This window comes from Papilio polytes, unplaced genomic scaffold (genome assembly GCF_000836215.1).
Source record: "Papilio polytes unplaced genomic scaffold, Ppol_1.0 DF821289.1, whole genome shotgun sequence".
Lineage (NCBI taxonomy): Eukaryota > Metazoa > Arthropoda > Insecta > Lepidoptera > Papilionidae > Papilio > Papilio polytes.
This window is the reverse complement of record NW_013527915.1, coordinates 639042-663833: the sequence shown is the minus strand read 5'-3', so window position 1 is coordinate 663833 and position 24792 is coordinate 639042. Positions and strand designations below refer to the sequence as shown.

The 24792-nt window shown below is 35.1% G+C and overlaps 2 protein-coding genes across 10 annotated transcripts; both read left to right on the top strand.

The window, feature by feature from the left end:
• Positions 1-257: 257 nt before the first annotated feature.
• On the top strand, positions 258-19592 carry LOC106109262 (DEP domain-containing protein 5). 9 transcript variants are annotated; one of them, XM_013290679.1, is made up of 27 exons: positions 258-720; positions 790-930; positions 1040-1209; positions 1516-1782; positions 2265-2407; positions 2758-2945; positions 3486-3963; positions 4853-5004; positions 5309-5509; positions 5837-5986; positions 6296-6517; positions 7447-7461; positions 8555-8772; positions 9188-9396; positions 9845-10019; positions 10350-10547; positions 13196-13276; positions 15003-15085; positions 16302-16373; positions 16750-16948; positions 17046-17151; positions 17224-17463; positions 17756-17916; positions 18028-18196; positions 18528-18750; positions 19119-19218; positions 19316-19592. In XM_013290679.1, exons 1-27 carry the CDS (start codon positions 678-680, stop codon positions 19538-19540), a joined length of 4629 nt encoding a protein of 1542 aa, XP_013146133.1. In that variant the 5' UTR covers positions 258-677; the 3' UTR covers positions 19541-19592. The 9 variants fall into 9 exon arrangements, with proteins under 9 accessions (XP_013146133.1, XP_013146136.1, XP_013146132.1 ...); XM_013290682.1 differs by lacking the exon at positions 15003-15085 and adding an exon at positions 16016-16059 and having other exon boundaries at positions 9845-10025; XM_013290678.1 differs by having other exon boundaries at positions 9845-10025; positions 15006-15085.
• A 109-nt stretch (positions 19593-19701) lies between these two features.
• On the top strand, positions 19702-24792 carry LOC106109263 (protein PTHB1). The gene is made up of 11 exons (XM_013290686.1): positions 19702-20019; positions 20243-20331; positions 20459-20723; positions 21104-21215; positions 21484-21625; positions 22001-22315; positions 22493-22978; positions 23076-23389; positions 23813-23988; positions 24057-24186; positions 24370-24792. Exons 1-11 carry the CDS (start codon positions 19775-19777, stop codon positions 24601-24603), a joined length of 2508 nt encoding a protein of 835 aa, XP_013146140.1. The 5' UTR covers positions 19702-19774; the 3' UTR covers positions 24604-24792.

Sequence of the window (24792 nt, the reverse complement as noted above, 5' to 3'; positions counted from 1 at the left end):
CAAATATGCTGTGAAAACAATAATTCTTATGTTATCATGTTTGAATAAAAATTTTACTAAAGCTTAAATATAATCATTTGAAGACTTATAATTATAATATCAACATTAAGTGCAGTATTTATACTTAACCTTTATTTCCAAACTAGAAGATTTATGAAACGTTCGATGACTGTCAAACTACAATCCGTTAGTTGTCAGATTTCCACCTGCCATGTGTAAATGTCAATCATGTTATGTCACATCACATGTCACTGTCAGTGTCATAATCTGGTCAAAACGCAAAAACAAAAAGCAAAAACATTAATTTAACGTAACGCAGTTTTAATATAGCTTTTACATGTATAAATTTCGCTCTTAATGATATCCTTAAAGAGTCGGTAGATTTCATAATGAGAACGAAAAAGTTTAGATTAAGTTTACTCTTTAGTATCATAGCATTTCGCTAACGCGAACACTTTGTGTCCATTCGGGTTTTCTGTTGAATTTTTTTCTTTTTCAATTTGGTTGTAAAGTATTTGTAATCACAATGATTATATATTATCGTTGATTACATCATATGAAAAATATAAAAAAGCTTAGTTATGATTAAGTGAAAAGTTATAAACTCACACGGACCTCTTTATGCCTAAAACTTTCAAGTTATTTTGGTCCAGTTAGAGGAGAAGCACAAATTAAACATGAAATTCTTCAAGCTTATAGTCCACCAATCAAGTTTCAGCCGTAAGTTGGTTTTGGATTAAGAAAAATCATGTTTAGACTCAGTTATTCATTGTCAATAATTATTTACAGCTGAAGATCTGATAATTAATCTGAAAGATTACCCTGGTTTGAAAGAAAAGGATATTGTTGAAATATATCATCCTGAAAATGATTATCCCAGGTTACTCCTACAGGTGCCAAAGGTGGAAGCACCCAGTCGGGCAGTTAAAGGTAAGTTCTTGAAAAGGTACAGTTATGTGTGTTTGGCTAGATTCACAGTAAGACTGCCTTGTAACATTAGTCTGTAATATGTTTGTGAAGAGATAATTAAAACTTCCAGATACTATAAGTGTGGAACAAAGTATAGCAACAACATTTCAACTGAGAACATTTGCTGATGTTTATGTCAACATTGTTAATGTAGCTGATGTGGCATTAGATTCAGTGGAAGTTACGTTCAAAGATCAATATATGGGCAGATCAGAAATGTGGAGATTAAAAAATCATTTGGTGAGTATATTTAATGCAGCAAATAATAAACACCTTTGACCTATTCTGGTGGTATGAAAATAGTTACATATCACAAGACATTTAACTTTTTTCATTTAATGTCTAATTCAAATGAATAAACCTCTAATGCCTTTTAAAATAATGGTTAAGGGTTTGAAATCCCACCATTAGATTATTGTTTTCAACTATTTTGTAGCATAACCTAGAGCAATGGTACTAATGGTACAAGGAAAATTAATAGATTACCCAAAATTCGGTCATTTTATAAATCAATATCAATAGGATTAATATCTGTTTTACTTAAAGGTGAGCACATGTGTGTATTTGAATAAGAAAATAGAGTATTGCGGAGGAGCTATCAGATGTCAAGTTTATGAAATGTGGTCTCAAGGTGACCGTGTTGCGTGCGGCGTCATTACTGAAGATACAAAGATTGTATTTAGATCTTCAACATCTATGGTGTATTTGTTCATACAAATGTCATCTGAAATGTGGGACTTCGATATTCACGGAGACTTATACTTTGAAAAGGCTGTCAATGGCTTTCTGGCTGATCTTTTTGCAAAGTGGAAGGTATGTTTCTAATATATACTATCTCATTATTTAATTCCTTAAACTTCTAGATTCCAAGTTATGATAATTAATTTAATATTTTTAGGTTAATGTAGTTCTCAACTATAATGTTTATTAATTCACTTACTTTTTTTTAAAAATTGAATGTGGAATTGAAAAAAAAACATTAAGTAGCGAATGTGTTATTCCTGACTATGTTCTACATCTGCACCTAATTCTGTTAAGCCTTTTTACAGATATAGTAAACATCCATCCATCCAATTATCCAGACTTGTGATTGTATTATTACTAAGCAGTATGATATGATTCATGTTTAAATTATGATAATTTTATGTATTTTATTTATTCCATTGACCCTATCATATGCCAACTGCGACCCTTGAACCTCTGATAACAAAATTATTGTTCCACACATGTGTAGATACTCACAAAGTGTAATGAGTTGAAATAATTTAAATAATTCAATTAATCAATTGTTGCAGAAAAATGGCAGCAATCATGAAGTAACAATAGTTCTATTCTCTAGGACATTCTACAAAGCAAAATCGTTGGAAGAATTCCCACAACATATGAAAGAATGCTTACAGAAAGATTACAGAGGGAGATATTATGAAGATTTTTATAGGTTCTTAATTTTCTATTTATGTAACTTAAGTATTCTATGAAAAATGTATATTTATTGCATAATTTAGAGAAAATAGTGATCCTAAAGTTATTTCAATCTATACTAATGTAAAGAGGAAATATTCGTATTTTTGTATGTATTGAAATAACTAAAAAACTACTGGGTTGATTTCTAAAATTCTTTCACCATTAAAGCTATGTTATCAGTGAGTAACTTAGGCTATATTTTTTTGAAGCGGGTGAAGTCGCGAGCAATATTTAGTTATCATTGATATTAAAGAGTGTAAAATTATTTTATCAAAATTTAATTGAAAAAAAAAAACTATAACACTTCTTTTTTTCTATTTTCAGAGTGGCAGTACAAAATGAGAGATATGACGATTGGTCAAATGTATTGCTTCAGTTAAGAAGACTGTTTACGGACTATCAGAAGATAGTTCTCCAGTACCATGAGAGAGCCAATATGGAGATACCAACTGCCATCAATTCTACCGCTGCTCAGGGAAATTTCCTTGAAGTGTTGAATATGAGTTTGAATGGCAAGTTATATTTAGACTTATAGATACTAGCTGTCGCTTGTGACTTATTCCGCGTAGAAAATAATTAAATAATGGCCTGTGTTCATCCATTTTTTACGTCTATGTAAAATTCTAGCAATATCTGTTCTAGAGATACATAGCAACCAACATCCATCAATCCATCTAAATATTCGCAACATTCAAGATTCTCGCTTTGTGTCATTGTGACATCATTATCTATATCTATACATATAATAAAATTGGGGGGTCTGTAATATCAAAAGAAAAGGTACAGTGTTCGGGAAGATTATTCGCATTTAAACATTTCTTTGTCTGTCTGATCGTCTATCCGCAAACCGCGTATGTTCCGGGTAAACTCCGAAACGGTTGGGCAGATTTCGACCGGACTTTCACTGAAGGGTAGCTGACATAGATGGGCTTAGTATAGTCTGTTTTTTTATCTTAATATTTCATGGACGAAGTCGCGGACAACAGCTAAAATGCTGCGCTGTGCGTGAAATACTTACTTGTGTGCTTATTACGTTTTTATTGTATTTTTAGTGTTTGAGAAACATTACTTGGACAGATGTTTTGATCGTACTGGCCAATTAAGCGTAGTAATAACTCCTGGTGTAGGAGTATTCGAAGTAGACCGAGAATTGACTAATGTGACGAAACAAAGAATCATTGATAATGGGGTAGGCAGTGACTTGGTGTGTGTTGGCGAGCAACCTCTACATGCAGTGCCATTGTTGAAGTTTCACAACAAAGATAGCGGTGTAAACTCAATAGATGATTATTCAATGCCTCATTGGATTAATTTATCATTTTATTCGACTAATAAGAAAGTTGCTTACTCAAATTTTATACCGAGAATAAAGTTGCCCCCGAGGATGAGTCAAGAGCCGTTGAAAAAGATGTATGAAGATGAAGTGAAAGGAAAGTTGGTTAAAGAGGATGAATATATGCACAATTCTATATTTGATTATGATGCATATGATGCACAAATATTTCAGTTGCCGCCTGCACATAGTACATGGTAAGTTTTGTCTAATTTACAATGATTTACTCTTACTGAAATTCATAGGTTTAAGGTTTAAGAATATATTTATTTCCTTAATAAGAATTACAAAATTCACTTACTTAAGGAACTTATTTATCTAACATTTATATTATTATATAAGGCAAGCGTACACAAAAATATAACAAAACGTAGGTAGTAAAAAAAAAAAAAAATAAACTATTGAATACAAACAGGTAAGTACATGTGTAAAGTATTACTAGATGCGATATGAAATATTACATTTTAAATGTTTGTTGTAATTACTAAATTGTACCTTATAGTTATATTCATATTTTAAAATGTTTTCATACATACAGCACACATATACGTCTAGTTTTTTGAATTATTATATGTATACTTCATCACTTTAAATTATAGGTTTAACTGTGTCAGAAATTTATTTTGTATTCAAAACATGGAAAATATATATATATTTGTATGGATGATAACATTTGTAGTTTATTAAAGGTATCTTCTTCTACGCCTTCAATCACGGTTTCATGCTGCAATTAATGAAATTTTCTTTATAGAGTTGATCAATTAATTTTAATTGAGGATTTTGTCTTCAACCGACAGAGTTTTTTGTAGCAAAAAAAACTATAATGTGGTACCAACACACTAAAATGAAAATCTCACGTATTTTTCTTTGTTAGTTCTGAACTAGTGTTCAATAGATTTTTTAAATTAATTGTTGGTAACACAGTTTAGTGTTCGTTAGTTTTCACTAACGAATTCATCATCATCATCCAATTGTCCTTATCCATTACGGAGGGTCGGCACAGAACACTAACGAATTATTAAAATAATGGAATTTCAACATTTAAAAAAAAATTTTAACCATTCAAATTTTTTTTTCTGTCCACAGTGTTCAAAGAGTACATACGCGCACAAAGAAGACTTCAGTCGCCGGTCTTGATATAAATAGCCGTAAAAGTCCGCCGACGTCAGTTATACATCACAGGAAAATGTCTGACCCCGATATACATCACAGCCTCGGAGATATGCTGACTGGAGGAAGTATGTACTATTTAATTTATTTTTTGTAACTTACCTTACCTCAAAGTGATTGCCATACTGTACGGCATTTATTAATTCAATTGTTACTCATACCACTTTAGAAAAAATGCATAAAAATTGAAAAAAAAAAAAAACAAATCTCTAATTCTCCAGTGGTTGTCAGATGTAAAAAAAAATCGCTTACAATTCTGTATTCGAGCTTCAAACTTTACATTGTTGAATCATATAGACGGTGTGGTGTACAAAAAATTTCTGATGAATGGCTGGTTACTAAAAAAATCTAATAATCTATATATTTTTACAGATAAATATGGTGGTCTCGAATCTACAAGTGATACGACAGATTCTCCGAGTTCTATAAATCGTTTGTCACCGCGTAGTTCGATATCGTCCAACAAGCCTGTGATCCGCACCGGCCGCGCCCTCATCAACCCCTTCGACCCTTCACATGTTAAAGTTAAATTAACAAGTAATAGAAGGCGGTGGACTCATATCTTCCCAAAAGGTAATAATCTTTTTTTTGGTTCAAAAAAAAAATCATCTTTTTCTTAACTAACTTTTGCCCGCGACTCCGTCTGCGTGAATTTATAAAAAACAAAAGAAAGTGTGTTATTTCAGACTATGTTCTACATCCGTGTCAAACATCGATATACGTTTAGCCGTTTATGCTAAAAACACTAACAAACATCCATCCATCCAAACTTTTGCATTTATATTAGTAAGATTTGCGCATAAATTAAGTTATACTTGTAATTTTTTCTTGTTATATGTACTACTAGCATGTGTTTGCTACTGATAAATGTTAAATTTAAGCACTTTTTATGTTTCATAGGTCCAAAGGGTGTTCTAATCCAGCAACATCATTACCAAGCGCGGCCCGCCGGCGAGCCCGCCTCCAGAAATGACGACGACTGCTGTGAGAATGGCACCAAAGACAACGGACCCTCCATTCTTAATAATCACCCTGTATATCAAGTCGATGGTAAGATATTCAATACGAAACTAAGGTATTGGGTTCCATAGGTTTATTTTACTGTATTGCGGTTAAGGATTTTTGATGTATATATCTTGGAATTTAATACTAAGATTTTTGATTGTTCGTTTAAATTATAACTGTGTAATTGTATTGTATTGTTATAACTGTGTATTGTAAGAAATTGAAAATAATGTAAATTATTATTAAAATAAAAAAAAAAAACTAAATGACAGTAATCTTCAAATTGAAAGCGAGAGATGAAAACTAATTCAGTTGTTATATATCTCGATAGTTTAAATAAAAATGTTGATATAGGTAACATAATGAGTAGTCGTAAGCGCATGATTAGTGCGTCGGGCGCGCTCGGCGTGCTGGGCGCGAGCGTGCTGAGTGCGAGCGGGACGGGTATAGGCGCAGGTGTGTTGGGTGCGGGCGGGACGGGAATATCTACCACGCCCTCTACTACGAACAATGCGTCACTCGCACTACTGTGGGGAGCTACGGGAGAACAGGAATGGACTCCTGCGTTAACTACAGGTTAGTTTACTTATATAAATTATTGTAATTTTTTTTATTTGAAATAATATTACAGTGGTAGGATTGAAACATTAATTCCAATGATTTTAATTTGTTTAATTGTATTATATATTAATTATTAAATTAGATTTTGTTTGCGTAACTTTTTCATTGTATAAAAAAGTTTTCTTTGTGTAAATAACTAACTGCACCAGAATGGAACTGTAGGTTTGTAATAATAATCTATCCATCTGTTCATGTCATTAACCAGGGGCCACAAACTGTATGTTCACATTTTAAAGAATTTACTCTTTGCTTGGTCCTGGCACACTTTCGACTCATTGACATACTTGCTCTTTGGCCATAAATGTTGCTCAATAGTTGGTCGATATTGCTTTTCACTTTTTTTTTCTATACTCGGCACCGATCATCCATTCTCATCTCTATGTGAAATAAATTTTTAACTGATGTTTACTTTAATGTCGTAATTTAAATTATGATAATTTACTAACCAAATATGTAAATGGAAATAAAACAAGTTTATGACCCCTGCTGCTGTATTGGTTTTTGCTTAAAAAATGTATAATTTATAGATATGGCACATTTATTAACTTTTAAAGCACAAAAAAGGAATGCCTTTATAATAATGAATACTCTCACAAGGAAACTAATATGTTAGCTATAATATATTCAACTAACATTATATCTGTTTAGAAGTAAACATATAGTGCAATTTCTAGAATTACTTTACTGAAATAATGTCAAGGTCATAGTTATTTCTTTCTTTTCTTGGGAATATCATAATTTCATTAATATTATTCGCCTCATTTTAATGACATTTATATTTTTTTTATTCAATTATGTGTGTTTTATTAAAAATTCATCTCATTTTTAATGTTTCATGATATCGCCGCATTGTATGTCTTCATTCGTGGGATTGCGGCGTAAAGCGAACCAAGAAATAGGTTTGATATAACAATTAAATGGATTTGCATTATGTAGAAATTGCGGCGAAGCCCTATTTATGAGTATATAATTTGCGGGGTTGTAATAATTAGTGTCCGACCGAAGATTTTGGTGTTAGGTTCCCATCAAAAATCTAGTTCCTACCAGTTTTTAAGTGATGGTATTATATTATCTACAGATGTAAACTTTACAAAATAAAACGAAATTATCGTTTTAAAATGATTTCAGCCCTCAAAAGTAATCTCGAAAGATTGTTTCGGTCGGATACTAAAAAAATAATATGCAATCGCTTCGTAGTTTATTTGTAGGAAATCCAATATGTTTGTAACTATTTCAAACACGGGAATTGAATGCAATCATTTATTTGTCACACGCTTCATTAAACTTGTGCCAGGACCGTGTCTTGAAATGTTTAAAATGCTTTGTAGTTTTAGTTTGTTCCTAGTAGGTATTCTAGAGTGTTGATAACTGAAACAGTCATGTGATTAATATGGATATGCCTCTAAAGTTCGTATGCCTTGCCTTTAAAACTGTATTGCATGTTTTGCTTGTTACAATGCTTTACAAATACTTTAGTATATTATTTGATTAAACTTTTTAATGTATTTTTTTTAATTCAACTATAAAAGGCAGTATTATATTTTAAAATTTGCATGTCCATATTAAATTGTCTATCTTTAGTTTTAATATATGCTTAACCGTAGTTAGTTCGGGATATACGAAATGCGGTATTTCATTATGACCATAATAAATTACTTGTTTATCTACATTATTATGTCGTATTAACTATGAAAATTAACAAAAATTACTCTGTAAAATTTGCGGAGTATAATTTTACGTGATAACGTCACAAACTGAACGATTAGGCAGATCTTGCCTCTACCGCTTGTTGCATGCGCTCGCACACTCCGCTCAGGCGAAACGTGAGAGTCATGTCTTTTAGCGTTCATTGATTTATAAGACGTTATCACGTCAAAATATACATACTAATAAACTAATCCATTACTATATTTAACCTATTATATGTAACAACTCAAAAACAACATATTTACATACAAATGTATTAAGAAAAATAATTTGAATTGCAAACAGGCGTTGATTGGAAGTCCCTGACTATCCCGGCCTGTCTCCCCATCACCACGGACTACTTCCCGGACAAGCGGTCCCTGCAGAACGATTATCTCGTGTCCGACTATAATTTGCTGCCTGATGACGTCAACGCAGACTTTGCACAGAACCGCGCTATATACAAAAAACCGCTAACCACCAACGAAGTGTTCAAGGAACTTGTCTCACAGAGATTGGCGCAAGTGAGTGATTTTTTCCTGTCTCAAAGGCCAAAGGTCTCAATTGTACCAACTTTGAAACCACTATATGCCCACTTTACGATTTCATCGTGTTCATTTTTACATGTTATGACATACTAGCATATGCCCGCCACTCCTTCTGCGTGGATTAAAAGAAGCCTATATGTATTTCCAGACTATCCTATACATGCCAAATTTTATCGAAATCCGTACCCGCAGTTTAGGCTACAAACTCTAGTAAACTTCCATCCATCCAAACTGATAGATTTATAATGTTAATGAGGTTTGTAATTAAAGTTTAACTTAAGAATCTTAATGGCTTTTAATGCCCTTGAGTGAAGGATTTCTCATACTAAATCTACCCTTACATCCAACTACTCTACTGCGGCTGTTAAAAAAGTTAAATAACACTCCAAAGGGTTTCCAATTAATCGTGGGTGTGAATGAGAACGACGTGATAGAGTCTCACTGTCCGTCGACGCCGGCGCCGCCGCCGTCCAAAGTGGCCCCGCAGTGCGGCAAGCCCGCCAGCGCGCACACCAAGCGCTACCTGCTCTCCATCGGCAGGATATTCCACAAGCTCACACTGGTGGGCTCCACCATCACCGTCACTAGGTACCGACCCAGGTAAGAAACAGTTTTGAAATCGTTATATTTATTTCAGTTAAGGTTGTAAGATTGATATAGGGCCGCTACAAACTTTATTTCTTTCTACCTTATCTTTACACCTCGACAGTTTCATTCTAAATAATCACGTTAAAGCTCGGTCCACAAATTGATCCAAAAGTAGTAAGGAGTTTGTCCTTTCTAGCATATCCGCTATATAATTATAGTTTTACTTATTTTATCTAATATGTTGCTCGCGACTACGTCCACGTGGAATTAAAAAAAATAAGAAATATAGCCTATGTAACTTAGATAACGTAGCATTTTAACAGTGAAAGAATTTTTGAAATCGGCCCATTAGTTTTAATAAAAACCAAAAATACAAATCTTTCATCTTTATAATATTAGCACAGAAAACTTTTGAGATGAACTCTGTTATCCGTATTATAGTTATTTAATTGTTTTTCAGACACCCCTACCCCCCGTTCAACATCCACTACCGGTATCGCTTCCACGCGCCGTACCACGACACGTACGAGGTGTCGTGGGTGTCGTTCACTACGGAGAAGCTGGAGAACTACAGCTGGAACTACATGGACCACTACATCTGCACGCGCGGCGACACTGACTTCGCACTCGAAGAGGTAACGGTAAGCTGTATTATTACAAAAAGTGCGATTTTACCAAAGCGTTAGCACAAAAGTATAATTTGTGCAAAAAGTGTACAAAAGTACAATCCATGCAAAAAATGTACAAAAATATAATTTGTGTATTATAAGTACAATTTGTGCAACCAGTATGTATAAATGTACAATTTGTACAGAGAGTATGAACAAAAGTACAATTTGTGCAAAGAGTGTGCAGAGTGTACAAAAGTACAATTTGTGCAAAGAGTATGTAGAAAAGTACAATTTGTGCAAATAGGAGTACAGAGTAAATTAAAAGTAGGAAAAAAATCAACAATTTCCTTTCAGTCATTAAAATACTGGAGATTCAGGACCCTGTTACTGCCGCTGAGTAACGCGGCCACCAAACAGATATTGGAGGACGAGAGCGCGCACTGCGACATCTACCCCGCGCCCTCCGCACACGACCTCGAACAACTCACTGACGGATTCCTTAAAATGACTGAATTATACTTCAATAAAGTTAAACGACCTATCAAACAGAGGGTAAGTAATCTTAATTTGCAATAAAATTAGTCAAAAGCATTTAGCATCTTGTACATTAAGTAATTGTTTAAAAGCTGATTCAATAGATAAACATTATTTGCAAATTAATAAATAAAATTTTTGCATTCGCTCTAAAAATATACTGAAATAATTATTTTCTATAAAACAATTGAAAGACGATTTTAATGTCATATCTGTACTGCTATAGATTGAGGAAATTATTTAATTTCGAGTCTGTTGAATTCAAGAAATGAAGCCTTTTTTTACAAATAAATTGCTTTAATTGAAAAAAAGCCGGCTTTAAATTCAAACAATACTTTAATTTATAAAAATATGTCTGTACATATATGTTATTAATATGTGATATTGTTTACAGTTTGCACACTTGTATATTTCAGCATAACACTAAGGGTCTGTCCCACCAAATTTTAAATTGTCTGATAACAATCCTACATGTATAATGTGTGATGGCAATATCAGATTTTGTTGCCTTGTCTGACAGTGACATTTATAAACTATCTGAGCCTCTATCAGTCAGTGGTGGGACAGTCCCTTAGTTGGCATGTTGTATTGCACCGATGTAACACGTAGTTATTTTGCACCGCATGTTGTAGCACGTTACAAACTTACCTCTAATAAATTGAGTCATATAAAACTGATTGAATTAACCAAACTCAAACATGAAATTATCGAGGCATATGAAATATATCGCATGACATATAATGTCCACTTATAAGTATAAGATTTTAAACTTAAAATTAACCAGTGGCTGTCTGAATTTGCTAAACTAGCGAAGTGGCCACACCTCTTAGACATCCGCATTTGCAAAAGTGTTGCCTATTTTCAACTGAGAGAGGAGACGCGCAGAAATAAGATATTTATGCGTCCCCTTCCTTACCACAATTTGTTCTTTGGTACGCATAAAAGGTTCTATGATATACATGAGCATTTTTGTGAAATATTTCCTTTAAATTTTTAACAATTATTGAGATCTTTTATTGGGAATTATTGGGAGTTTTAGTAAAATCATTTGTTGCCTTTCAAAAAATTTTAACGAAACTTTGTAACCACCTAAAAGAATATTGGAACGCAAACTGTTTGCTTTTTAAAATCTTATACTTAACTAAGCTGGGTTAAGCTATTTACAGAAAATAATAATTTATTATCAAATTATGTATATGCCATATTGGAATGGAATGGATATTGTTTGTTTGCCCGATTGTTTGCACAAGATGTATGATTTCCTGTTTGGGTGAACCTGGATTTACTACAAAGTCCTGTGTCCCAGAGTTGGGTAAAAGGCCTTTTATAATATATAAATTATAACACGGCTAAACTCACGTGATAACATTCGGTGTAGGCACCGACAGTTTCGAACCCGTTGGGGGTCCTTCTTCAGGGTGAGTGATTAATCGGGTATACTCGCTAGCGCGTCGCGACGGTCACTGCGTGCCCTCGCCCGCATCGCGCGTTTCGACAGGGCGGGGGGCGCGGGGGGTGCGGGGGGTACACTATTCACTATGTGCGTCGGCGCAGACGAGCTCGAAACTGACGTGGTGGTGTTATTATTATTAACGGGGGCACAAAATACACTTACAATGTCCACTAAGTTGTCTTCGACATTGTCGATCTTATTCCGCTTCGCATTCAGCAGCACGGGTTCCCACGCGGGTGGCAGAGCCCAACCCTTGTCTCTATTATAATTAGGCCGACGGCTGATTTCTATTGCCTCACGAAGCTTGCGGGATACAAAATGCTTCTCGCGGGCTAGCACTTTCACTTTGTCGAACCTAATATAATGTGACATATCGGAGGCAAGGGCATGTTCCGCCACCGCCGAGGCGTTGCTGTCGAGCTTGCGAATGCTCCGGATGTGTTCCGTGAGTCTAGTTTTTATGTTGCGCCCCGTTTCTCCGATGTAGTTCCTACCGCAATCGCATGGAATTTCGTAGACCCCAGGGCTGTCCAGAGGGTCCCGGTCTTTAGGGGACCGCAGTATTTTCTGTATTTGTGTCAGGGGTCGGAAAATGGTCCTGATGCTATATCTCCGGCGTAACAGGTGACCAATTCGGTCCGTTATCCCCCGCACGTACGGCAAGTATGCCGGGACACGCTCAACATCCTGTGGCCGTCCTTTGCTTGATGTGTTTGCAAGGCGGTAACTCTGCCGCCAATTATAGCCGTTGCTCTCTAACACCTGTCGTACGTGTGACAATTCCGACTCAATAAACTGTGGATCACACAACCGAAGCGCACGGTTGATCAAAGTGCGTGGTACTGACGACAGATGTGAGGGGTGTGGAGTTTAGCCGTGTTATAATTTATATAGTATAATGTCTCACGAAAGCCTTTTATAATGTTTAGAGGCCTTACACTGTACAAATCTTTATTCCCAACACATTCAGATTGCCTCGTTATATTTGTTAGACATTGTGTCTCAGCACATTACAATGCATTTAACAAATCCATTTTGTTTGCACCGGGGTTACAAGTGATAGATCGATACTCTTATGAAGATAGGTACATTCTCGTGTTACGATCGTCGTTAGGAGACAAGGGGGTGTTATTGGGTAGATTGAAATGCAAGAGGGGTGGGAGATTGGGGGGGTTGGTGCGATGTTGGCGCGACTACAGTGGATGTGCTGCAGATGGCGCTGCCGGCGGGCGCGGCGGAGGCGGCGCCCACGCGTCGCCGGCACTCCACCTCCATCTTGACGCGGAACGCGCAGGTACACACGTACCGACACAACCGCTCGATGTACCGGACATGTATTGAGTTGTCAAACTAATACTATTACGTGTAATAGAAGATTAAAACATCTTGATCGTTGTAATTGTGTAAATACTGCTATAATACACAGCCAAAAGTAATTGCCAAATAAACGTGCTATCTTAGTCAGAATACCCAATACCTTTTCTAAAGCTTTGTATTTAAGCTTTTGTACACAGTAGATATTAGTTTGACAGCGATGCAAAATTGCGGTTTCTTTTTCATTAAAATAATACTTTAAAGTATCAAAATTTTTTTAAGTATCAAAATTATATATTAGACCATAACATTGTCCGGTATAGTAAAACTGACGCGTTGTGTTATAGTCGTTTGACTATGTCTGACGGCTGAAGATTCCCTGTTTTTGTTATTTTTCTTATAAATCTGCGTATTAAAAAACACTGCTCACTTCCAAAGCTCAATAAATTAGTTATTTCCAGACTATATAACAAAAGATTTTACGATTTTTGTGAAAGAAGACATAAATCATATTTACTTAATTAGAAATACATAAAAGGCCACCAGAATATTTAATAAAAAAAAATAATTGATTTTCAGTAATTTGAATGGAAATAAATTAACAGGTTTTAATAAATTTAGTTCTTCAACTCTTTTTTGGCCACATTTAACTCTACTTGGCTAACAATTAAATTATTTTTGAGTAAATGAATATTTTATTGGTAGTTAAACGCAAAACATGATTCTAAGCTATTCATAGAGAAATATATTTCTTCTTTAGTTGCCAGCTAACATTGGCTATTAAAATTCGTCCATTTTATCAGTATAGATGTTTACATTTGTAGTTATTTTAAAAGGTTGTTTAAGTCGGCGTAGGCTGTGTTTTACTGTCGCATGTAGTTTTTTCTTAACTAATGAGGCGTTCACACATTTTAACGACATAATACCATTAATGACAGCTCAAGTAGCTTAACAAAACTATGAAATTTACAAAGGCAGCGGTTTTAATTTTCAACCTTACTCCGCTTGCATAAAGACTAACCGAATCTTTTACATTAAAATGAACCTTTGTAGTTTTAATTTGTAAAGGCTTTCAGCGTTTACATCTATCACTTTCACCAAACAACTTATTAGAATTGATATGCTATCGCATACTCTTGTGACATTCGTACATACGAGCACCGCTTATATAGTAGTTGTCAGATATCTTGGTGGCTCTAAACTTCACGTGAGTCGCTGCACAGACCATAATTTTTGATATAACGTGCAGCGTTGGGAGGCCACTGTGAATTTTGCCGACGTTCATGGGCCGCTAAAATATTTGAAAAGAACTATACAAGTTAAACAAATGCACGGACCGCACTTCTTTACTTTGTAATTGTTTGCTAGCTTTGTTTCTACAGTAGTGTCGTAATTTAGTTTAAATTAAGTAGTTTTATGTGTCATCACAAAATGCACTTCTGTAATTATTGGATGACGAAATTAGACTTTGTTGTGATTGATTTAGGGTACAAATCTGAATGCAAAGGTAAACCTTTCATGTAGACGAGACAATTTTTTTAATCGTAATCATTTGCTGTAGATTTTAAAACAGATTAAACTGTCTTAAGCATATTTAAACTATTAATATATCTGTACTTTTATAAAGGCCTACCTCTGTATGTGTTTAGGGTGTTTATGTAGGGCGTAAGTGCGTGTTGAGTAAAGGTGCGTGTTGTGTGGTGTAGCAGGGCGGTGTGAGTTCGCCCTTCAGGGAGCGCGTCGGCAGCACCCGACTGCCGGATCGGCCGCGGCTCCGGACTGAGGCCATGTCAGTATATGTGACATGTATTACACGCTTAGACCGACAAACTTTTCTCACCCGGTGACCGGTGACCAGAACTCCTCACACTGACTACATATTGTTGTTCTTTACTGTCTTTTTCACAAAAAAGAGATGACAATATGTATTACGATGTGAATTGCATCGACATCTTCGGTTAAACAGAATTATAATAGCTATTTAGCCTTTGCTAATGTCCAAAATTACACAAGAGCCAAACTGTAGCTGACTTGTCTTGAGCATTTTCTATGTCAAAGTAAGGTTTTTATACTTTCTTATAGATCAAACAGCGCTGATAGCACTGTCACAGGGTCAGATAAGTTTGTCGCACTATATCGCTTGCACAAGTCTAAAAAAGACATGGATTAAATTTTCAAATTTGTAAGCTTGTGCTCTCGATACCACGCTCTTAATTTTGAAACAATTTATACGTTGATATTAAAAAAAATATGTTCCTGTACGTACACTATTTTTTATCGTTATCGTTACATGAATATAAATTGTTTCAAGTCGCTTATCTTTGTTCTTTCTCTCACTTTATGGTGTTGCGTTTGGTTTTTGGTTTTGACTCTTTGCTTTTGCTGTAGCGCTGTCTAGTTCTTTACAGGTTTTCTTTCGTTTTTCATATCTATAAAAAAATTTTCGTATGGTTTACAAATCTAAAAAAATAAAAAACATTTTAAAGCTTAGAATTTTCTAACAATTTCGACTTACTGTCTTATGACGCAGTGTTGCCCGCTTAGATGCATTTTTTATCAAAAGATATAATTTTGTCATAAAATTAGAATTAATATTGCTTTTCTCATGTTACAGATTATAAAACTCTATGATATTTCAACTCTGCTCTCATTTTCCGTTTCAATGCTTACCCCCTATCGGTTGCTTGTTTTCTTATCCTTTCCGAATGTTTCATTGCAGCAAGTATCACCTACTAAGTCACTAAACGCTAGTCAATGCAACAAGTAAGTATACATGCTTTTACATCCCATTTAACTTGCAAGGTTCATATATTATCTGTACTCATTTATTTATACGTAACTGATAAATATATGAACCTATTTCCAAATTATTTTTATTAATTCTCTGCTTCATAATACCATCTACATCTATTTAGATATTGCGCTTTTATCTTTGCATGCGTATTGCTTAAGCATGAATTAATTTTCAATTAATCATACATTAACGGACAAGCTGTGTGTTGCAGGGCGGCTGCCAAGACAGTGCTGGAGCGGACACAATCACAGACAGGGGAAACTGAAGACACGTATGATGATGGGTGAGTTGCAAAACAACGATCATACACTTAAAAGTCAAAAGTCAAGGTCTTTTAGTATTACTAAAATAGTAATTGCGAAAGTTTAAATAGATGTATGGGTGTTTGCTAGAGTTTATAGCCGAAACTGCTGAATTAATTCTCAATGAAATTTGGCACAGATGTAGAATATAATCTGGAAGAACACATAGGTTAATTACTTTTGATTTTTTTTAATTCGCGGGCGAAAACTAGTACGTACATACATCACAAATGGTTTGAACAATTGAATTAGTCATCATAATATTATCATCTACTATCACCATCATTTGGTTACTTTACTTTTCGTGAGATTGCCACATGTTTACTTCCAAATTGACATTTTTAAAATGTCTTTCAGAGTGATAGAACCAAAGTTAAAATCAAACTCTAGTCTATCAGAGATAATAGAGCGCATGCGACATCCGACGTTAGGCGTGGGCTTCCTGCAGCAGACGGTCAGCCTGCCCTCGCACGCCTTCGTCTCTATATACGCTATACACTGGCTGCAGGCCAACATGGAGGCCGTCACATATGATAAAGCAACCACCATCATGGAGGTACTAACCATGAAATTATAATTACGAATGTACGATCGTATAATATGCCGTTTTAAAGAATTTGTGCTGTGAAAATAATTTGTTATTCCCCTTTTAGCGGATGTTGCAAGAGAAGATGATTTGCCATGCATCAGGTGATACGACAAAACGCTTTGTGGTCGGTTACTATATGTACCATATTCTGCCGCAGAAGAAAGAGAAAGGTAATATAAAAAAAGATATAGATTGTTAAGATTAGATTTTTTAAATCATGATTTACAACTTATCATTCTCAGAACTAAGTGACTACGTGAAGCCGCTCGGAGATCTGCAGAGCTTTGAGAACGAGTGGATGGAAGTTGAAGTGTTAGGACCGCGGTCTCCGCTGGCGGGGGCAGGGGCCGGGGCAAGGGACATCGCAGGGGCAGGTGCACGGGACATTGTAGGGGCGGGGACACGTGACGTCACCGGCCTTCCCGCCTTCCTCGCGCCTAACATCGACCCTAGATACATGAGCCGAGCTGCTGATACTGACTGTGAGACACTTCTATACTAATATAATAAGGGGAACACACACTACTTTTTGGCGTAGGATGTCAGCAATCACAGCATATTTTCCAATAATTCTTTCTCTAATAAAAGCCTTTACACTTACGAAACGTTTAACTCTATTGAATTGAGGTGGTAAATAAATTGAAAATAAACTTTCATGTAGAAAAGAGACCATAAAGTACAAGGTGACATCTAGGAAGCAAGGTTGCCATGGTAACGGTAATTGTTATCCAATGTCAAAGACCTTCCATTTGTTAACTGATTGGTGTTATTTAGTGCCTCTATACAAGAACACGCACCTGGATATCGACGTGAGCAACAAGAGTGACCGCATAGAGTGGGGGCACGCGCGCTACCAGGCGACTTTCAGGCCAGACCAGGCCTATGAGATGTGTATACAGTGGGCCGTCGCCAGCGGGAATATTGTCGCTGAACTGGTATGTCATGTCCAGCTTTTTAATTTTCTTCTTAAAGTTAAAGTTTGGTTATTACTTATATCAGGTCTTTTTTGCGTGTATTCTGTGGTTTATTTGTGTATAATTTTGTAGATATTAGGATGGGCTCGTAAAGCACAGAACTGCCGTTTGCAAATGGTGCCAATTCCGGCCGATCCGTTGGCGTTACCTTTTACATTGAAATCGGATCCTCTGCGTGGACCTATTTATGTGCCGCTCAATGAAGAGCCATTGCTGAGAGGGAAGAGTGCTCTGTTTGAAGGTATACTATACTTCAGTAATTAAAATGTATTTTAGTTGATGTTATAAAATTAGCTATATAGAGCCCACTGATTTTAAAATCATGATTTTAATGTGTCATTTTCAGCATCATTATTACTATTTATACTTCTTGCTATCTTATTTCTTATTTATACTCGAATGCGAAGTTTAGACGGATTGATGGATGGATGTTTGGGATTTGTAGCCTATACTGCTGAACGCACAGATGTAAAGGACAGTCTGGATGAACACATCCTTTTGTATTTTTTTTTTATTCCAAGCAGACAGAGTCACGAGCAACAGCGAGTTAATCTGTGAAAGTGGTTCCCCAGGTTTCCCGGAGGAGACGTGGGAGGAGCGGCTGTTCCTGTTCCAGGAGGCGATCGCGTGCCGCTTCGGGTTCACGAAGTGCGTGGAGAGCACGGTGCACCAGGGCGTGGGCGACCAGCTGTACGTGCACCTCACCGGCAACATGTTCCTGCTCATCCCCACCGCGCCCGCGCCGCACGGCCGCGCGCTGCGCAAGCCGCCCAACAGGCTGCTCAACGCGAACAGGTACACCCACACAGAGAATCACTTAGAGGGAGAGAGAGAGAGGGAGGATCAACGAGAGAGTGAGAGAGAGGGGGGATCAATGAGAAAATAAGAGAGAATCCACTAGAGAGTAAGATAGAATCAACGAGCGAGAGAGAGAGAGAATCAACGACAGGGCGACAGAATCAATGAAAGAGAGGGGGGGGAGAGAGAGAGAGAGAGAGAGAGAGAATCAATGCGAAAGAGACTCAATGAGATAAATAAATAAAAGGGACAAAAAAGTATTTGAAATCACGTGACACTTGTATTGCTATCATCTTTTATAGACTAGGATATCTTAAGAATTTAATAAGGTAATTAATGTTTAATACACATAGTAATGTGTGCAGGTACCCGGTGCACACGGACGTGGCGGCCAGCCCGCACAAGGGATACATCTCGTGGCACGTCAGTGACAAGAATAAAGACGAATTCGACAACAGCCGACGGGTGAGTACTGAAATAACAAAATACCTTACATTTTACACATTACAGATTAATCTATTATTATCTAGGTGTAAGGATAAGTACAGCATTGATAGTACAGTTTCAGATGGGTTTCCTGTGGTCGTGGAACCACATGATATCTAAGAAGTGGAAGTGGCTGCAGCCAGCGACGGGTGACGAGACCTTCCAAATGCGAATGTTGCGGGACTTCAAGCACTTCTGTGCGAACCACGAGCAGCGTCTCACGCAGTTCTGGGACCACTGCTGGGACCATTGCTGGGACCACTCTAGGGACATACACGAACACGCCGGAATTAAGTCCTGATTATACTTTATGTATGCTTTAACTATTGTTATGTTTTATATTAAAGGCTGTATTAAAATAATTTGTTTTCTTAACTACATTACCAAAATCATAATTTTTAAATTTTGATGATTATCATACGTAATATAACGATTGTTATTACGCTATTCGCAACGAAACACTGTTTACAAGTCGTTGCCATGGTTTTTAAAAATACTCAAAGAATGGTAACGCAGTTAAATATTGCAAATTAAAATGTCTCTATTCAAAGTGAAACAGTGGTGGTCGAACACGACCAATACGGAAAATTATAAAGACAGACAAAACTTTAGTTGTATGAAAGTGGATAAATTCAGTTCACATAATGATAGCGATTGTATTCTATTGGGGGAAGGTAATTTGTTACAATTGTTCAAACCGAGTCTAGGTCAAGATGCTTTACTTCTGGAGACTGAATTATCGGATATTATTCTACAAATTGAAACTGGAAAATTTATAGGGTAAGTGTCACTTAATAATCTTACTCTTACTAATATTATAAATGCGAAAGTTTTGTTGGATGGATGGATGTTTGTTAGAGTTTGTAGCCTAAATTGCTGAACAGACCTCGATGAAATTTGGCATAGATGTAGAGCATAGTCTAGACGAACACAGGGAAAGCTGCTATATTCATAAATTTAAAACCAAGATGTGCTTTTTGTTCTACTTTTCTTTGTGTGTCAGGTTATCTGGAGATCGAGAAATCATAGTTCTACATTCACAAAGCTATGTGATATACGAACTTCATAGAAAAGAAGGATTAACAGATGCAGGTAAGTCTAAAATCGTTAATTTACACACTAGAAAAGAAATCTAGGATTTATCAAAAAAACTGCTGTAGCCGTAAAAGGCATAAAATAAATATGTATTAAGATTTTTACAGACATAATTAATTTCCAGGTGAACAAAACAATATGACGGCTGTAATAAAACATGCCTTCAAGAGACGGGCATGTAATCTGACTGTTGGACCGTTTGGCAGTTCTAAAGCCAGAGATCTAATCTGTGTACAATCTCTAGATGGTACATTCAGTTTTTTCGACCAAGATACTTTCCTCTTCATGTGTATATTTAACGATATTTTGATACCCGGGCCAGTTGCTTACGTCATGAGTAGCGATATGTTTGTGATTTGTAAATCAACTTGGGCATTGGAGATTTACAGGTAAATATATTAAATTGTTACCTTTGCCCACAACTTTCATTGCTATTTTATTTACTAATATTATAGATATAAATGCGAAAGTTTAGATTAAAGGATATTTGTTAGTTTGTTGTCTAAATTGCTGAACGGATCTTGATGAAATTAGACACAGGTATAGAGGTTAGTCTGGAAGAACACATAGGCTAGTTACTTTTGTTTTTTAATTCCACCCATGCACACGTGCGCTTAGAATCTTCGGGGTTCTTGTATAGTAAAGTTTGTAAATAAATTACCAAGGCAATGTTGGACTATAAATACAATAAATAAATACATTAATACAAAGATAAACGTTATTATACTTACCTTTAAACTCCAATAACGAAATTGAAAATCGTTTTCAGTTATCAGCAACTTCGAGAATCTAGCGAATTGAGTTTACGACAAAACAAAGCAAATATTCCCCAATGGTCTTACAACGCCGGTGAAGAAATATCCGCTGTTCAAGTTGTTCGGGTAAAAATCATTTTGACTTTACTAATATCAAAAATACGAAAGTTAAGATGGATGTTTGTTTGTAGCCTAACCTGCTGAACGGATCTCGATGAAAGGCATACATGTAAAACATATTCTGGAAGAACACATACGCTACATATTGTAGTTTTTTAATTCAAACAAACGGATTTGGGGGCGAAAACTAGTTATTAATAAAATGTTTTTGTTACTTTTGTATGCCATATCTGACTTCGGTCAATCTAATTAGTTTATTTCTGTATATTTCCAGACGAGTAGTAACTTCTCAAGCATCATTGCGCTGGGAGAAAGACATCTCTATTGCTTCCAGGATAACGGTTTGATGAAGGAACTTATCAGATTTGATTATACACCAATTTGTTTCCATTCTTATTTAATTGGCTGGTACTATGGTAAGAATTTTTTTTACCGCTAGAGGTCGCTAATCAGTCCTTTAATTCAAATAATTGTTATTTCCGATTCGTATGATTCGAAATTAAGGTACATTTTCAAATGTTTAGTTTCTTTTTTTATTGCTTGTGTAATCTTTAGTTCTGTACTAGTGTTATAAAGAGGAAAGATTTGTGTTTTTGGATTTTTGCATGTATTAAAATAACTCAAAAACTACTGTGCCAATTTTAAAAATTCTTTCACCGTTAGAAAGGTAATTTATCTGTGAGTAACATAGACTATGTATTTTATTTTTACACGGGCGAAGTCGCAAGCAACAGCTAGTATTGTATATTTTAATGAAATAGTCAATGAGAGAACATACATATTTTTTCCAGAACCTGGGGCACGTCTTCTAGTGATGGTTGCATCAGATGATTCTAAACTATACATCTATGAAGGAACTAAATTATTATGGGCGTGTGATCTTATGATAAAAGCTGTATCTTTATGTAGATGTTTTATAAACTCTCTGCCCGGCGGCGTTGTTACTCTGTCCCGCGATGGAGTAATATCTGTTAATTATTTAGGAACCGAGCCTAATTTAAATCCGAATGTCAATATTGTCAATGAAATTGTAAGCCCAGTGGAAGTACAAAGAGAACTAGAATCAGTGGAAGAAGCCCTTAAATTAATTATATCTGATGATAAAGGTATCAAATTGAGTTTTTAACTAAATAAAATTGCTTTAAATAAGTTAAAAACAAATGAATAATTGAATTTCTTTTTACGCATACTCTTATTCACAAATAATTGTACATATTTGATTTTTTATTCTACATTTTATGTAATTGTATATTTTTACTATACGTTTTAATTATTTTTTTCAGAAAGCGTTGAAGATGTATCTTATATAGAAAAAACTATAAGCATAAAGACGGATATGGGAAAACCTATCGAAAATTATTACGAAAATAACAGATATGAGAGCGATAAAAGTTTACAGTTAATAAAATGCCCTTTAATTATCACATTAATTTGTAAAGAGCCTGAATTAATTCAGAATATACAAGTTACGTATATATGTAGCTCTCCATTTATTGTTTCTGACAATGGTAAATATATCGATGATGTCAATGTTACACAGATAATAAAAACTGACATTCTAATGTCAAACAATTATGACTTATCAAATACCAACATAAAAATATTATTTACTGTAATCGATCGTACGGGGAAAATAATTATTATCAACAGAAGTATTATGTTACCTCTGAAATTTTACTGCTCTGTAGGAGAATTAAATTTGGAAAATCAAATTAAATTGAACATTCACGTAAATGAGGCATGTTTGGATTTGAGAAATATATTTACAGGTATAACAATTTATTTTACTTTACTCCATAGCAATAAAACTTCCTAATAAAAATCCTTTTTTCAATCGATAAAATAATCTTTGTTAACATCTTGCAGATGTTACAAAAGAAGAATTAAGTAATTTTGAAGACACCGTTAATAATATAACATTTAAATATAAAACGACGGACACAACTGTTACTGTTTCTAGTAACGACCAAGAATATTCGATAGAATCGGTTGATTTTCCCGAGATTTCACCCATGTTAGATCATTTCCTTAATAAACTAAACGATTATTATATTCAAACAAATATTGGAGTGCGCATAACAGTCAAACCGAGCAAGGAATTTATCTCGCAAATGATACATAGGTTTTTAAAAAGTATTGAAACTCACTCTAAGGAAAGAATGAAATTAAAGAAAATACAAGTAAGTTAATGAATCAAGGTAGCCAACTGTTGCAAAATTATTACGTCGAGATTATTCTATTTGTTTCCAAGTGCCCTCTCTCTGTCTACGAAAAAAACATAGACAACAATATATTTTGATACATATTACAATCAGGGAATCTAACGGTGTTCCTCCTTTAAAGCTAGTTATTTGAAAGTATTGTACGTATTGAGACAACGCAGATAAATAACCAATATGGCACAGCTTTTAAATGTCTCTGATAATAGGTCAGTATATGCCACGGTGCTTTTTTATCCCGTGAATTACGAATCTTACTGCTACGTAACTATTTTTTAAGACAGCTTGTATAATAACAAGACAATTTTTTTGTAAGTGTAACAGCGAGTTCCTCGACTGTACATTTATTATATTCATTGTATTTTATAGTTTTTTTTTTTTTAGGATGAGTTGGATGTCTTACAAAGACAGTTCACTGCGGTTCAGAAGAGATTACTGGTGCAGTACGGCTCCCTGCCCCCCGCGCACTGCGACACACTAGAATTTCTAATGAAAGATACACACCAACGGATAATAAATATTGTCTACGAAATTATTCAAAACAGGAATGTGGTGTGCAGGTAGTGTTAACCTTAATAATTGCCTTAGTTATACCTTAATATTTTAATATGGCAATACTATTTTCTAGAGCGGGCAACACTCTCGCTGCTGTAGGACGACTGATCATTTGCGTATTAAGAAATACATCTACTGATATGTTAAAAGTCGTCCTTATTGAAGAAATGCTATCACTGGATTTGCTGCATGATGATTGCCAGGTAAGTAGGAATTTTTTTCCCCAATAATAATGCATTCAGTGCAATAATAAATCTAATTCTCTGAGAAGCGAGTGAAATGAACACAACCAACTACTAAGTGGAAAGTTGGTAGCATAGAACGTGTTAATCTCTTCTAGAATTACAAATTAAATTCAACATTATGTCAATTTAAAATCTATTCAGGAATGGGAAGAAGCTATAAGTAAAGTTTCATCTTTTGTATGCAACAAATTATTCAAAAATTCAGAGAAGGATAAAGAGAAATTAACGCCGGTTACTGAACAAGATACTCTGTCTCATATCAACTTGAAGAGATTACTCAAACAATTAAAAATAATTTTGGAAAAAGTATTCGATGAAATAAACGAAGGTACACAAGGAAACGTCCGAACAGAAGAATTAGTTGAAATAATATAATTAAAATGATAATTACGTGTTTATTTTTATAAATAGCTATTTATTATTAATAAACAAGTTCAAGTACAATTTTTTTTATTTAAAATTTAGACATCCTTTTACATATCAAACATACCTCGATCCTTTTCTTTACTTCTTACATTTACATACATACTGAACTTTTTTAAACCATTAAGTCTTTGACAAAAA